General features: G+C 36.8%; 1 protein-coding gene across 1 annotated transcript in view; it reads right to left on the bottom strand.

Annotated features, from left to right (window-relative positions):
* Positions 1-1,167: 1,167 nt before the first annotated feature.
* LOC138305358 (1-acyl-sn-glycerol-3-phosphate acyltransferase delta-like) overlaps positions 1,168-17,799 on the bottom strand; it is an 82,690-nt gene continuing 66,058 nt past the window's right edge. The window contains 6 exon segments of the mRNA XM_069245645.1: positions 1,168-4,813; positions 11,686-11,884; positions 12,615-12,690; positions 13,304-13,409; positions 13,957-14,116; positions 14,856-15,023. Coding sequence (XP_069101746.1) covers positions 4,719-4,813; positions 11,686-11,884; positions 12,615-12,690; positions 13,304-13,409; positions 13,957-14,116; positions 14,856-15,023 — 804 coding nt within the window. The 3' untranslated portion in view covers positions 1,168-4,718.

The raw sequence follows: 17,799 nt of genomic DNA, 5'->3' as shown, positions 1-17,799 counted from the left end.
TGACTCTTGTTGTTGGAAAAGGCATGAAGAGCACACAGCGCAACGTCGAACGCCGCTTGCTCTTGGATAGGTGACCAATCTGTTGGTTCAGACCCCGGCCTCGGCAGCGAACAGGCCTGGCACACAGACGCACGCATTTTGTTTTAATAAATATATTATAAGAGATGTCTTGGTAGTATTCTCTGAAGTTACATTATTACCAAGACATGCTGTCAGATTATTGTTAGTCTGCATATGCCCGGGGCCTCGCATCCTGTACAGTGCTCTGTGACAACATGGAGGTATAAGTCATGGGTCGGTAACGCTACAACAGCAGGGGCAGCTTGTCGATGGGGATATCAGGTTGAACTCAAGGACGCAGCTTGTCGGCGAGGGGCCACGTTGGCCTAGTTCTGACCTCATTGTACGATCGCTTGGGATGTTATCTTTTTTCTCTTCTTTCCAAATAGCTTTCTTTTTAATGAACACGAGACTCTAGGTTGTTCCCTAGTCAAGAAACTACACACCACATCTATACAAGAATTCCAGTAAGCGGATGTGTCGCCTGCACAGCATCACAAAAAATAGTTCTTTACAGTTGAAAATATTGTTTTAACTAAGTGAAGTTAACCTAGTCCGTAACTCATGCAAATATTGACGGATTTTGATCAGTATCAAACCCATCTAAGATCTTATAGATATAAAGCAATATACCGAATTTGGTTGAAATTGGATAATAAATACTAAAGTTGTCGAGAGGAAACCATGTTTTGACGAATTTAAAGTCCCGTAGCTCATGCAAATATTGAAAGATATTGTCCATTTAAATATAGAGCTCATCCGAGATCTCATTGATTTAAAACAATTTATAAAATTTGGTTGAAATTGGACTATAAATATCTAAGTTATCGAGCGGAAACCATGGATTTATCTGTTTTGACGATTTTGAAGTCCCGTAACTCTTGCACATATTGACGGATCGAAGTCATCCGAGATCTCATTGATATAAAGCAATATACTGAATTTGGTTGAAATCAGACAATAAATACTAAAGTCATCGCGCGGAAACCATGGATTTATCTGTTTTGATGATTTTAACTTTGTGCTTATTCATTATTACACAGAGTTGTAATGACTTAGTACATCATACCATCAATCTGTCTGGCGAACTTAAAACAACTAGACAACTTTTTATGAAAATTTTATTACTTCTGATATGGTGATACTGGTGATCCTATTACATAATCACAAAGACTTTGTCCTTATTGTACATGAAAGGTACACAGATCCTATTATGACTGATTTACCAATTATATATGATATTCTGTTTGTGATCAATAACTTAATAAATTGCATAAAGTATGATTCATAAACATTTAGATGTTTTCATTAGTTCACTTAATCATGATAAAATATCAGTAAAAGTTCACATAATGGCCACTTAGGTTTTAAAAGGAGTGAATTATATAACCGTTCACAAATGTACTCGACATATACACACACCTTCATGATTTACACACTTTCAACTACATTTGATAGACTGGTTCTCCCCATCAGTACACACTCCCAGAGAAAAAGGCTTCCTGTCAATCAATGAAGCATACAAAAGGAAATTAATCCAGGCAAAAACCAGTCCAACACAACTATAACCACAAATAAAAACTGAATGTGTAACTGTTCATCCTCAGTTTTAGAAATCAATTAATAAATATCCTATTCAAATGTGTTCCTATTGATGATTAAATCAATCATTTGAAATAATAAACCCTGTGTCTATAACCAATCTCTCCCAGGGTTTATTGCTGTCCCTCAGTTGGCCATCTGTTAACTTCAGGTCATAAAATATTACATCACAACAATGTTTAATATAGTCTAATTGATTCTTTTTAAAACTGTGGATGTTGTATGCAAATCTTAACCATACAAGTAAATCTAGGTATCTGCATAGTGAATGATCAAATTATATTTTGTCATAATAAGCAGTCATTTATAAGCACATGGCACAAAAATAAACTTTAAATATCAATGAAATACTGTAGCTTATCATACATCTGAAATACTTTTTTCTAAAATTCTTTTTGAAATTTCTGAGGGCTGTTTACAGAGGTAAATACTGCAACAATTCTGGGAGAGATTAAAATCTAAAACTTATTCTATCTGTAGTAAAAGGCTCACATCTAATAATAATTCTTGTCAATATATCTGAACATATGTCCAGACTGCTGTCATTTCACAATTCACAGCTGAGTATTACAGAGTAATGAAATGGAATTTAATGAGGATTTTTCATCTGTCGACTGTCATGGTTCATGGTATTAATTTTTTTCATAATGTATAAATGTACTAACTTTTGCATAACAAAACTAATTGTAAATTTGACAAAAGCTGCACAAGAACTCTTGATGTATAAACAATTTCCATGCATTCCATATGGTCATTATTATATATCTCGTGATCACAGCAAAACCGTTCTTAGACTGTATGTGGAATATAAAGCTATAACAAAACTGTACTTACAACAGAATACATCAATAATGCCATATCAGGATGGACATATCAGGATAAGTAATGCTCCACATACACTGAATCCTTAATATCACTTGAAGCTCAACAACTGAATGATGTATCATGTAAAATGTTCATGTGTATTCTTGTAAGGTTTGAAACATTCAAATTAGTCAGGATATCAATAAACAATATAATGTATACATTAACCAAGTTTAAAGCTCCATTGTTTTGTTTGCAGTAATGAAAGTTCTTATCAATAACTTCATTTATCCTCTTACATTTTTCCTAAATCTAGAATGTTCAGTTCAATTTGCATAAATATACATATATTTACACACATACAGAGAACAGAAAACTAGAACATCCATGGATGGAAGGAATACTGAGCAGATAATAAGTGGCTCGTTATTAAGTACATGTACATTATACAAAGTCATTTTTAAAACAAATAACACAGTGTTTGAACAAACCAACACACTCGCAATTTAACTGTAATGCCTACATTTATAATATAAGGAAAAAACACAAATATGAAAAACTGAAGTTTTGGTCATCTGCTTAGATATATACACAGCTGTAATTTAACATTAAATGATACTTACCGGGTAATTTTTTTTTTTTTTTAATAACATAATGGGACTTCCAATGGCAAGCATACCAATTCTTATGTCTGCCTATAAACAAACTAGAGCTTGTCATCATGTCCAGGCTGCACTATTAGATTACATCTCTTCATACTCCTGTCAGTAAAACACACAGCCAACTACTGCCAGGCCTGAACTTCATATCCTTATATAAGGTTTATGGTTATTGATTGTACTGGTTTCTATCCAATTGACTTTCTCAGTAACATACAGTATTCAACCCAATAAGCTCACAAGGTATTTAAAATTGAAATTAAATGGGGCGCTAAAGGATCAAATTTAGACTATCCTTTTATAACATCATTGCACAAAGAAAGCCATTAATCAATTACCAAAATAAAGAGAAATCTAGTTTTCATACTAAGTAGTTTTAGTCTGAATTTAATTAAAGTGAAGTGAAATGGTTATTGGGTTGAATTTGAATTTGGTTGAATATGGTATATCAATGATAAGGATATTAGACATGATAATATAATAGCTTAAAATACAATGCTGGTAAATTATGAACATTCCATTGTCATTTAAAACCATATAGCTGACACCATTTCACATCCTATCCTCCCACTTATTGATTTAATTTCAAACTTAAAATATTGTATTTAAAGACTGAAATTCTTTGCTATGGCACAGATAAAAAAACATTGATTCCTACAAAAGTAAAATAAATCTAAAATTTAAACAAAAAGGAACAAAATTTTATAAAATTGGTTAATAGTACATTGTGATACAATATTATTTATCACATTTACTATTTACAACTATTATAAAGTTTACACATTCGCAAGAAGGTCAAGGTTATTTACGGTAAGCAAGAAGGTCAAGGTTATTTATCCAAAATATCTTGAAAGTCCTTCACCTCAGCATGATATACGCACAATCATATATCACTGAGCCTCTTAGAAATTGGAAAGAAGTAAAAAAAAAAGTTAACAAATGGGCAATGCATTATTTATGAACGTCAATGAAAACAGTAATTTGTGACCTCCCTATAAGGTGACCTTAAAATCCAGTTTGAAAGTAAAATGAGAACAAAATTTGATAAAAACATTTTAAAATGACATAATATCTGTATCAAAGGGGGACTATAGCTTATACTTTCACATCCCTGCATAGTATGACTAGAGAAAACATAGTATGTTACCATAGCAAACAATGATGTTCTTACTCCCTTCAATAGGTTGATCCACCTTGAAGAGAGCAGACTCTGTTCTAAGTGATCACATTTCACTACCTGATCCAGGGAAACCGGTGAATATCTGTGTAGGTTAACACATAAAAACAAAACAAAAATCTTTAAAAAAAATTGTCCAATGAATATTCCAGGTGCACAAAAAATTATATAGGAATAATATTTTCTGCAAATGAAATTTGATTATTGATCATATCACACCTAAATCTACCCTTACCTGCAGGAACCATTTACTTACAATCATTTTCTGCCAACAGATTTAGATACTCATTGTGAACCTGTTTCATCATTCTAATTCTACAAAAATGATTTTATATAAAGATCATCTAAAGGGCACATGGTGTTTATATTTGGTGTAAAATCTGATCACAGAACAGCTATCACAATATCACATGGTGTTACGTTGATTTCTTGTTGTCTTTCACCTTTGCTCCGTATGATGACGCCCTCTTTATTTCAGTAAATCCAATCATCCAACGAGAAAAATAAGTCACTGAAAAACAATAAAGATTATTCTTATCGATATGACTTTATTTCAACAACACAACAACAATGATAACTAACGATATCAACTATAGGCTAGGACTTGGATCTTGTATAACTGTAACTTATCAGCATCAAAGTAGACTACAAGTTATCTTATATAACAAGAGATCCTAGAGGGATCTTGGCGCCCAACAAAGAATGATCTATGTCTGACAATGGAAAGACGTATCTTTTCCCTGCTTTTCAAACTTTTGAAAAAATACTACATATAAAATTTGAGACAGATCGCTAGAGCACTTTCTGAGAAACAGCGGTAACAATATCCAACAAGAGATCCCAGAGGGATCTTGGCGCCCACCAAAGAATGATCTATGTCTGACAACAGAAAGAGGGATCTTTTCCCTGCTTTTCAAACTTTTACTACATACTATATATGAACCTTGAGAAAGATCTTTTCAGTACTTTCTGAGATATGTAGCAGTAACAAACTTCAATTATCAAAATTCAAGATGGCTACCTGTCGATCATCTTGCTGACCGATCTGTCCCAAAATGCAATATGCACAACTAGGGTCGTAGGGGAACCTACATATAAAATTTGAGAAAGATTCCTTCAGTACTTTCTGGGAAATAGTGTTAACAAACTTTAACTATCAAAATCCAAGATGGCCGCCAGTCGGCTATCTTGTTGACCGATCACTCCCAAAATGCAATATGCACAACTAGGGTTCAAGGGGAACACGCATATGAAATTTGAGAGAGATCCCTTCAGTACTTTCTGAGAAATAGCGGTAACAAACTTTAACTATCAAAATCCAAGATGGCCGTCAGTCGGTCGGCCATCTTGTTGATTGATTGGTCCCAAAATGCAATATGCACAACTAGGGCCCTAGGGGAACCTATATATGAAATTTGAGAAAGATCCCTTCAGCACTTTCTGGGAAATAGCGGTAACAAACTTTAACTATCAAAATCCAAGATGGCCGCCGGTCGGCCATCATTGTTGACCGATTGGTCCCAAAATGCAATATGCACAACTAGGGCCCTAGGAGAACCAACATATGAAATTTGAGAAAGATCCCTTCAAAACTTTCTGAGAAATAGCGGTAACAAACTTTAACTATCAAAATCCAAGATGGCCGCCGGTCGGCCATCATTGTTGACCGATTGGTCCCAAAATGCAATATGCACAACTAGGGCCCTAGGAGAACCAACATATGAAATTTGAGAAAGATCCCTTCAAAACTTTCTGAGAAATAGCGGTAACACAAACTTTAACTATCAAAATCCAAGATGGCCGCCAGTCGGCCATCTTGTTGACCGATTGGTCCCAAAATGCAATATGCACAACAAGGGCCCTAGGAGAACCAACATATGAAATTTGAGAAAGATCCCTTCAAAACTTTCTGAGAAATAGCGGTAACAAACTTTAACTATCAAAATCCAAGATGGCCGCCAGTCGGCCATCTTGTTGACCGATTGGTCCCAAAATGCAATATGCACAACTAGGGCCCTAGGGGAACCTACATGTGAAATTTGAGACAGATCCCTTAAGTACTTTCTGAGAAATAGCGGTAACAAACTTTAACTATCAAAATCCAAGATGGCCGCCAGTCGGCCATCTTGTTGACCGATTGGTCCCAAAATGCAATATGCACAACTAGGGCCCTAGGGGAACCTACATGTGAAATTTGAGAAAGATCCCTTCAAAACTTTCTGAGAAATAGCGGTAACAAACTTTAACTATCAAAATCCAAGATGGCCGCCAGTCGGCCATCTTGTTGACCGATTGGTCCCAAAATGCAATATGCACAACTAGGGCCCTAGGGGAACCTACATGTGAAATTTGAGAAAGCTCCCTTCTGTACTTTCTGAGAAATAGCGGTAACAAGAATTGTTAACGGACGGACGGACGGACGGACGGAAGGACGGACGGACGGACGGACGGAAGGACGGACGGACGACGGACCACGGACGAAAGGCGATTTGAATAGCCCACCATCTGATAAACAGCGGTAACAAAATCCAAAAATCAAATCCAAGATGGCAGGCGGTTGGCCATCTTGTTGACTGATCAGTCCCAAAAGGCATTATGCACAACTAGGGTCAAAGGGGAACATAGGTATGGAATTTGGGAGATATCCCTTCAGTAATTTCTAAGAAAAAACGGTAACTATCAGTTCCAAAAGCAACATGCATAACTAAGGCCCTAGGGGAACCTACATATGAAATTTTAGGATGATCCCTTCAGTACTTTCTGAGAAATAGCAATTACAAACTTTAACTATCAAAATCCAAGATGGCTGCCTGGTGGCCATATTGTTGACCGATCAGTCCCAAAATGCAATATGCACAACTAGAACCCTAGGGGAACATACATATGAAATTTGACAATGATCTGTTTGGTACGTTCTGAGAAATAGAGATAACAAACTTTATCTATCAAAATCCAAGATGGCTGCCAGGCAGCCATCTTGTTGACCGTTCAGTCCCAAAATGCAATATGGGGAACCTACACATGAAATTTGAGAATGATCCCTTGGGTATTCGAGAAACAGCGATAACAAGAATTGTTAACAGACGGATGGACTGAAGGACGACAGACCACGGACGAAAAACGATTTGAAAAGCCCACCATCATCAGATGGTGGGCTAAAAAGACACAGTGAAAGCTGTTTACAATGATCATTATAGCAACAAAGATAAGTTTTAATATCTAGTCAGTTTATATACACAGGTCCAAATATGCTGAAATTAGCCTTTAGGGATACAGAAAAGCAGTCTTATTTCATAGGTGGTCATTATAAAGAGGTGGGCGCTAAGACTGGTTTTACTGTTGTTATATGGGGCTTTAACTATTTGCCAATGTTTAATATAACTTAAAAGGTAAATTGTATATCATATAAGTAGTTGTCTGTTTTGTTATTATTAGAAATGAGTGAAAATATTGTGAAATCATTTATTTTTGTTTAATTAAATTGAATATTGATACAAACAACAAACAAAACAAACCTTCCAATGAATATAAAAGCTAAAGTAAAATACAAACTGTACCGGTATATCAAAGACCAAATCACATAAAGTCAATCTGAATAAAACCATAAGTTCTTGGTTTCAATGTTGTTTCAATATGGATTACAATTTTTACATATCTGTTCTTGTTACATGAAAATTCCTTTACAAAACATTTGAATGAAAATCTCCAAAATATAGTCATAAACTTTTATAGGTGCTTTAACTAGTAAAACACATGAAAAGCCATCTATTAATCAATATTATCATATCCTGGAATCCCTTTGCATATTTTGTTGTGTCGACATCTGAAGTTCCAATAGATAACATCAACAATTCCATATGTGACATGCTGACTTGTAACTGTTGAAGGTGATCTGAGGGAACTTCAGATGATAAGGTGAAGCGAGGCTTTAATGAGATTGGTACCAAGTTTTAATGAAATCTGTTAATAGTTATAAAAGTAAATTCACACACAATAAACAATGTAAAGTTGGGTGCCAATTGCAATCAATAATTTCAGTCAAAGTATGATTGCATAGAGAAGAACATTTACTAAAGCATTGAATGCAAAACACCAATATAAAACAGCTGCAAAAGCTTAACTGTAAAAGACACTGTCAAAACAAAAGCGGAAAAATGAAAAAGAACAAAAAAAACAACAACAGTAGATGTGCAAAGCGTGAAAAATAAATCTGCAAAACAAAGAGGCAAAAGAGTAATCTGAAATGCAAAAGTACACAGGGCAAATAAGCAAGAAACAAAGCAAACATGCAAAAAGTCAAAAGAGTAAATCTATAATTTGTAGAGGTGTTAAATGGCAAAGACATACAAGAAGACTATTTACTAGCAATGATCACTGGGATTTCTTCACGTCACTGTTTCCTGATTGCTTGCCGTAGGATGATCCTTTTTGTATCTCAGTCAAACTGATCATCCAGTAAGAAAGGAATGTTACTGAAAGGTCAAAGGTTATTATAAACACACAACTGTAACAGCTACAGTGATCTGCATAAATACAATGAGTGCTCTAGCATATTTGTTAGGCAAGAAATACAATTGGCATCATCTAGCATATATGCACCATAATCAGTGGTTCCTCTAGCATATTGTGTTAAGAGAGACGTACAATTTACCTCATCTAACATGAATGTACTACAGTAAAACATGGTTATAATGACCATGTTATTATAACATGGTTATAATCACCTCGTTATAAGTGTAGTTGGTAATATACCTATTACAGACATTTTATGGTAACCTTGAAAAGGAATGAAAATGACTACATGTGTATGTTATAACCATGAGTTTGTTGTCAGCATGTTCTTCCACCGCAGAGTAGATATGAAGGATAGAAATATTCTACTCAAATATCACAAAATGAGAAGTATAGGGTATATAAGTATATATCTCTCAAACCTGGACATCACCTCTGTACTTATCCTGAATGGACATCAAATCAAAATATCCTGCCATTAATTTTGTCTTTTTTACTTTTTATTTTTAATGCTTATTAAATGATTCTATTAATCTTCTACTAGGCAATTAATTATTCCTCAACATGAATTTTAATTCGGAACAGAAATAAATATGTTATGAACTTCATAGATCTGCGAATTATTGGAGACAGTGTACCGTAAAATTTAACTTCCGCAAATATGACTTAATTATTAAGAAAACTGCAAAATGTGGACCTTGCTATTTCCCAGGGTACACAGTAAGATAATGAAAATAATTTCAACAAGCAAATTCGTGGAATTTCCATCCCCCGCTTTCAGGATATATTGTAGGTAAACATTATTGAGGTTAGGTTTAACCTTGGTTGAAACATGAAAAAATAAACTGAAGTCTTATTCGGAAGTAAGACATTAAACTTTGTTTTTTTATTAAATCAAAGGGCCATAACTCTGCTAATTAAGATCTGCAAAAAGTGGAGATCGAACTTGGCTAAGCCTTTAAGGCATTTTACTTTGTTACCAAGTTTTAACAGTATTAGTTTTAACATCTGTTAGTTATTACACAGAAACTGCAGAAAAATGACATTTGTAGTAAATTAAAGGGCCATAACTCAGGCACTTAAGGCATTCAACCTTGTTACCAAGTTTGAAGAAAATCGGTTAATATTTATTACAGTTATTGTACGGAAGTGGCAGAAACTGACTTTTTTAATTTAAGCAAAGGGCCATAACTCCCCTAAATAAGGTCCGTTGAAAGTCGCGATCAAACTTTGCCAAAGCCTTAAGGCATTTAACTTTGTTACTATTAAGTTTGAAGAAAATCGGTTTACATTTGTTACACTTATAGAACGGAAATGGCAGAAAATGACGTTTTTAGTAATTCAAAGGGCCATAACTCCACTAAATAAGGTCCATCGACAGTCACGATCGAACATGGCCGAGCCCTTAAGGCATTTAACCTTGTCAACCTTGTCAACAAGTTTGAAGAAAATCGGTTTACATTTGTAACAGTTATTGCACGGAAACGAAGTGTTACAGACAGACGAACAGACAGACAGACGGACAGACAGAGAGAGAATGCAGGGGATAACAAGAGATCCCAGAGGGATCTTGGCGCCCACCAAAGAATGATCTATGTCTGACAATGGAAAGAGGGATCTTTTCTCTGCTTTTCAAACTTTTGCAAACATACTACATATAAAATTTGAGACAGATCGCTAGAGTACTTTCTGAGAAATAGCAGTAACAAACTTCAACTATCAAAATCCAAGATGGCTCCTTGGCGGCCATCTTGTTGATCGATCGATCCCAAATTGAAATATGCACAACTAGGGCCCTAGGGGAACCTATATATGAAATTTGAGACAGATTCATTCAATACTTTCTGAGAAATAGCGATAACAATCTTTAACTATCAAAATCCAAGATGGCTGCCTGGCGGCCATCTTGTTGACCGATCGGTCCAAAAATGCAATATGCACATCTAGGGCCCTAGGGGAACCTACATATGAAATTTGAGAAAGATCCCTTCAGTACTTTCTGTGAAATAGCGATAACAAATTTTAACTATCAAAATCCAAGATGGCTGCCTGGCGGCCATCTTGTTGACCGATCGGTCCCAAAACGCAATATGCACAACAAGGGCCCTAGGGGAACCTACATATGAAATTTGAGAAAGATCCTTTCAGCACTTTCTGAGAAATAGCGATAACAAACTTTAACTATCAAAATCCAAGATGGCTGCCTGGCGGCCATCTTGTTGACCGATTGGTCCCAAAATGCAACATGCACAACTAGGGCCCTAGGGAAACCTACATATGAAATTTGAGACAGATCCCTTCAGTACTTTCTGAGAAATAGCGATAACAAATTTTAACTATCAAAATCCAAGATGGCTGCCTGGCGGCCATCTTGTTGACCGATCGGTCCCAAAACGCAATATGCACAACAAGGGCCCTAGGGGAACCTACATATGAAATGTGAGACAGATCCCTTCAGTACTTTCTGAGAAATAGCGATAACAAGAATTGTTAACGGACGGACGGACGACGGACCACGGACAAAAAGCGATTTGAATAGCCCACCATCTGATGATGGTGGGCTAATAAATGTCACTGCTAGCTGAAGACTAAAACTAAATTGTATTTTTTCTAAGATTGCTGTAATACCGTAATTTCCTGCAGGCTATATATGTTTAAAGGCAATTTTCAAACAATGGATAACATTTGGGCAATATGCCAGTACAGATTGTCCAGAATAAATTTTACAAAATCATAAAAAATACCGTATTTTGCTTCCGGTGGGCTGTACTCCAGTACAGGTAATATGCAGGAAATTACGGTAGATAAAGATGACTTAAGGGAAATACATGTTTATCAAGGGAGATAATTTAGTAAGTAGAAAAGCCTTACTTATTACTACAACGGCAACCACAATTAATTGTTGTGTGATGGTTCCTGCTACTATAATACTGCCAAGGTAATAAAACAGTGGAATGTCGGTCACCAAGAACCAGAATATCCAGTTCAATAGGTCATGGGGTCGCTGTGGAGGATGGAATGGTGGCAAGTCAAATTTTCCTGTCTTAAAATACTCATCTACTAGGTCGTCCTGAAAAACAGAATGTATTTCACTTTGAACATTACACACTTTTAATTGTTTGGTATGCTAACTGATTCCAAGAGATGAAGAATTTATATCAGTTTCTAGAACAGAATTTATTGTATTATAATGACAAGAACAGGGATATCAGATATAGGTCAACTGCATTTAAATTAACATGTCATAGGTCAATGGCATTTAAATTACTCCAGTTGAAAGGTTCCTGGATGTATTCTCTTGGACTGAAATCTTACAAAGTACGGCTTAAGTAAAAAAGAGGCCCAGAGGGCCTGTATCGTTCATCTGGTTTGTAATGCTAAGTAATGTTCTGAATACAGGTTCATTGTTTCTTTTCTAAAGGAATTTGAAAATTTACCTCTAATTCCCCTATTGGGCCCCACTCTCTCTGTAACCCTTACCTAAGGATGTTTCTGGGCCAATCCAATCCAAGAACTATATGACAAGTAGCGATAGAAAGGATTTACCTCTATTTCCCCTATTGGGACCCGCCCCTCCTGCCCCTGGGGGGTCAGAGCCAAAATTTATTCAAACTCTGTTCCCCTTCCCACAAGAATGATATTGGCCAAATGTGGTTACAATCCATGCAGAACTTTATGACTAGTAGTGATTTAAAGGAAATGTTGACGGACGGACGAGGTCAAGGTGAGCTAAAAATGGAGAAGTATTCTGGATGGTTCTTGATTGTTGAGATGTAAAACAAATTTAGTCTCACACCAACCTTTTCTTTAAACAAATCTCTCAGCCATTTTGCTAACTCCTCCTCTTCCTTTGGTAAGTCTGCCATTTCATGTCGCCTGAAAATGAAAGCATGAAAGAGATAAATTTCTACACCTTACTTGAAATGTAAAGCAACAAGGGATCAGCCCCCTCCCCCCTTGTATAAAATTGTTTTGTTTGTTTTGACCGAGCTTTTTGCTGCCTTTTCAAGTACATGAACCTTTAACTAAATACATGGTTAAATGGAATTTTCACTATGGTCTTATTGACTAAAGTTAGTATGTAAGTGCATCGCATTTATGTTGGACACTTTTTGTATTTTTATCATACTGGTATTTATGTATGCACTACTTTTAAAAAGAAAATATTCCCCTATGAGCTTAGGGATTACAGTAATATATTTGTGTGAAGATGTTATCTTAGATACATGTTGACCTCTGACCTGTGCCAGGGTAATAAGAATCTAGGTTGATCTCTGACCAGTGCTAGGGTAATAAGAATCTAGGTTGACCTCTGACCTGTGCCAGGGTAATCAGAAGCTAGTTTGACCTCTGACCTATGCCAGGGTAGTAAGAAGCTAGGTTGACCTCTGACCTATGCCAGGGTAGTAAGAAGCTAGGTTGACCTCTGACCTGTCACTTTGTACAGGAATCTACTACCGTAGTAGGTTGCTCTCTGACCTATACTTACTTCATCCTGATGTCTGCTGTGATGGCATTTCCTCTGAATGCATTCATCAATGTTGGTTTCACACTGTTTCCCTTGAATCCAATAGCAATGTCATAGATAGCACTAACTGAAAAACAAACATAGATGCTCAAAGCACTTTTCTTGATGAGAAATTAGTAAAGTAGGTGAGAATTTGTAAAACTTCATATTTATCAAATACTTGTTTGTTGAATCAGGAAATGTATTAATGTCTCTATGAAATGGTATATGACATCCATATTATTGTCTTATCACTATGATATAAAATGGTGAGTTACAATGGTAATGAATCCCATATATTTATGATATTGGAACCTTGTCTTATGATATGACCTTTAACTTGGATACTGACATATTCTCAGTCAGATCAGGACTACATTCTCACCCTGTGACCTGACCTATGAACAATTTACCTGACTGACAACCTAGGACTTTTGATTTTCATATCCACTTGCCCTTTGACCTAACCTTGAACACAATGTCCTTTGATCGCCTCCATGACATAGGACCTATATATGTGTCTATTTATCCTGTCTCACAGACTTGTCCTATGTCATGTTCCCATGATCTGTGATCTATTTACTTTTGCTTGGCCTGTCCTATAGCCTTTTCCTTTGACCTGCTTAATGACCTACCTGCCCCTTTGCCCTGCAGAGCCTGGACGGTGTAGCTGAATCCCTTTGTACGAGGCAATAAATGGTGTTTCAACTCCGGGTAGCCCTTCTCTCTACAAACTTTTAAACTGGCTTCATGTTTCTCGGCTGTGAATCTTGTACCCTCTGGGAACAGGAGTAGCTGTAACACACACAGGAATGAAGCTTTAACATGATTTACCAGTATAAAGAAAGTCTTGTCTCTTCTTGAAACAAAAGTAGCTGTAAATCACATAGATAATCATTTTTCAAGATTTAACTGTGTAAAGAGTTAGAAGTGAATACTGTAGCTGACAGTACTATGTTCGGATACTCTATAACAATTTAACTTTTTGAAGCGCATACTTCTCAATTCCGTTATCAGAACATACTTGTGGGCTTTTAATTTTGCAGTATACCAATTCCTATATTCCAGTGAGTCACTTGGGAATACAATGTACCAGAAAATTTTGTCTAACATCTTTGGAACTAAAATAATTCCAAAAAAGTTTTATATATAAACAACTCTTTGATAATCTTAAATAAACAAAACTTGAACTGACTTATAACAGTCATAAACTACACCCTTGAATGAGTTTTGAGTATAAAAAGTTTCTAAGTAATTACAGCTTATAGAACGAAATAAAGTCAGGGATCACAATGTCCTTCAGACCAATCTGCTAACAAAACTCACTATGACTGCTGACAATCTACATACATCTCATGGGATCTCGTAGTACGTATCGGGATTGAAGAAAAAATCATGATTAGAATTAATCTCCATGGAAAAAATCATGACTGTCAATTTGCAGTACAGTGTATTGTTATGTCGCAAAACCAACTTCTCATAAATGTATAATTATAATTAGTTAATGGATACTACTAATCTACAGATAACTCACTGTAAACCAATAGTTTTCAGGGAAGTCGAGCAGCTCTTTCATGGTATCCTTGATAATTTTCTTGTCCTTGACCCAGTTCCTCATTAGGAAAATACACTCTGTGAAATACCACGCCCATCCAATGAGAGGGATATACCGCAACATGTTTTTGCCATAGACTTTTGCACCCTGTAAATGAATTGATTTTTCATTTTGGCTTTAATAAAGTAAGGAACACAATCATTGATCTCATACTCAGACAAAGATAGCAAGTCTATCTAGGCTATTATGTATGCAATAAAACAATAGGCCATTTGGGCATTAACAATAACAGTTTTATCAACATTTCTTGATATTGTAGGTATGTCATAAGAAAAAAAATAATTGTGCAATATTTGTAGCTATAATGCCTTCATGCTAAAAAGCTAATGATAACTACATGTGTATTGACTGTACTCAAACTTATACTTTTACTTCAGACCAGTAACCGAAGTCATTCATTCAACCTCCGAAAGGGTATGACATTATTATGGAAGATTGTGGATAACTTACTTGATGATTCTTTCGGAAAAGTGTTTTTAAAACAGATGTTTCAAACCAATGAATATAAAGGGATTTAATTTGAAATTATCTGTACTGGGTCAGAGCAGTGATACACAGTACACCCACTCCAACAAGCCAACACACTGTATCTCTCATTCAGGATCAATACCATTAGTCAGTCTATCTACCCCCAACACACTGTATCTCTCATTCAGGATCAATACCATTAGTCAGTCTATCTCCTATATCTACCCCCAACACACTGTATCTCTCATTCAGGATCAATACCATTAGTCAGTCTATCTCCTATATCTACCCCCAACACACTGTATCTCTCATTCAGGATCAATACCATTAGTCAGTCTATCTCCTATACCTACCCCTAACACACTGTATCTCTCAGCCAGGATCAATACCATTAGTCAGTCTATCTCCTATATCTACCCCCAACACACTGTATCTCTCATTCAGGATCAATACCATTAGTCAGTCTATCTCCTATACCTACCCCTAACACACTGTATCTCTCAGCCAGGATCAATACCATTAGTCAGTCTATCTCCTATATCTACCCCCAACACACTGTATCTCTCATTCAGGATCAATACCATTAGTCAGTCTATCTCCTATACCTACCCCCAACACACTGTATCTCTCAGCCAGGATCAATACCATTAGTCAGTCTATCTCCTATATCCTACCCCCAACACACTGTATCTCTCATTCAGGATCAATACCATTAGTCAGTCTATCTCCTATATCTACCCCCAACACACTGTATCTCTCATTCAGGATCAATACCATTAGTCAGTCTATCTCCTATACCTACCCCTAACACACTGTATCTCTCAGCCAGGATCAATACCATTAGTCAGTCTATCTCCTATATCTACCCCCAACACACTGTATCTCTCATTCAGGATCAATACCATTAGTCAGTCTATCTCCTATATCTACCCCCAACACACTGTATCTCTCATTCAGGATCAATACCATTAGTCAGTCTATCTCCTATACCTACCCCTAACACACTGTATCTCTCAGCCAGGATCAATACCATTAGTCAGTCTATCTCCTATATCTACCCCCAACACACTGTATCTCTCATTCAGGATCAATACCATTAGTCAGTCTATCTCCTATACCTACCCCTAACACACTGTATCTCTCAGCCAGGATCAATACCATTAGTCAGTCTATCTCCTATATCTACCCCCAACACACTGTATCTCTCATTCAGGATCAATACCATTAGTCAGTCTATCTCCTATACCTACCCCCAACACACTGTATCTCTCAGCCAGGATCAATACCATTAGTCAGTCTATCTCCTATACCTACCCCCAACACACTGTATCTCTCAGCCAGGATCAATACCATTAGTCAGTCTATCTCCTATACCTACCCCCAACACACTGTATCTCTCAGCCAGGATCCATAACATTAGCCAGTCTATCTCCTATACCTACCCCCAACACACTATATAGCCAGTCTATCTCCTATACCTACCCCAACACACTGTATCTCTCAGCCAGGATCCATAACATTAGTCAGTCTATCTCCTATACCTACCCCCAACACACTGTATCTCTCAGCCAGGATCCATAACATTAGCCAGTCTATCTCCTATACCTACCCCCAACACACTGTATCTCTCAGCCAGGATCCATAACATTAGCCAGTCTATCTCCTATACCTACCCCCAACACACTGTATCTCTCAGCCAGGATCAATAACATTAGCCAGTCTATCTCCTATACCTACCCCCAACACACTGTATCTCTCAGCCAGGATCCATAACATTAGCCAGTCTATCTCCTATACCTACCCCCAACACACTGTATCTCTCAGCCAGGATCAATACCATTAGTCAGTCTATCTCCTATACCTACCCCCAACACACTATATCTCTCAGCCAGGATCAATACCATCAGTCAGTCTATCTCCTATACCTACCCCAACACACTGTATCTCTCAGCCAGGATCCATAACATTAGCCAGTCTATCTCCTATACCTACCCCCAACACACTGTATCTCTCATTCAGGATCAATACCATTAGTCAGTCTATCTCCTATACCTACCCCCAACACACTGTATCTCTCAGCCAGGATCCATAACATTAGCCAGTCTATCTCCTATACCTACCCCCAACACACTGTATCTCTCAGCCAGGATCCATAACATTAGCCAGTCTATCTCCTATACCTACCCCCAACACACTGTATCTCTCAGCCAGGATCCATAACATTAGCCAGTCTATCTCCTATACCTACCCCCAACACACTGTATCTCTCAGCCAGGATCCATAACATTAGCCAGTCTATCTCCTATACCTACCCCCAACACACTGTATCTCTCAGCCAGGATCCATAACATTAGCCAGTCTATCTCCTATACCTACCCCCAACACACTGTATCTC

The sequence above is a fragment of the Argopecten irradians genome, chromosome 1, assembly GCF_041381155.1.
Source record: "Argopecten irradians isolate NY chromosome 1, Ai_NY, whole genome shotgun sequence".
NCBI lineage: Eukaryota > Metazoa > Mollusca > Bivalvia > Pectinida > Pectinidae > Argopecten > Argopecten irradians.
The sequence above is the reverse complement of the archived record's forward strand: the minus strand, read 5'-3'. Positions and strand labels throughout refer to the sequence as shown.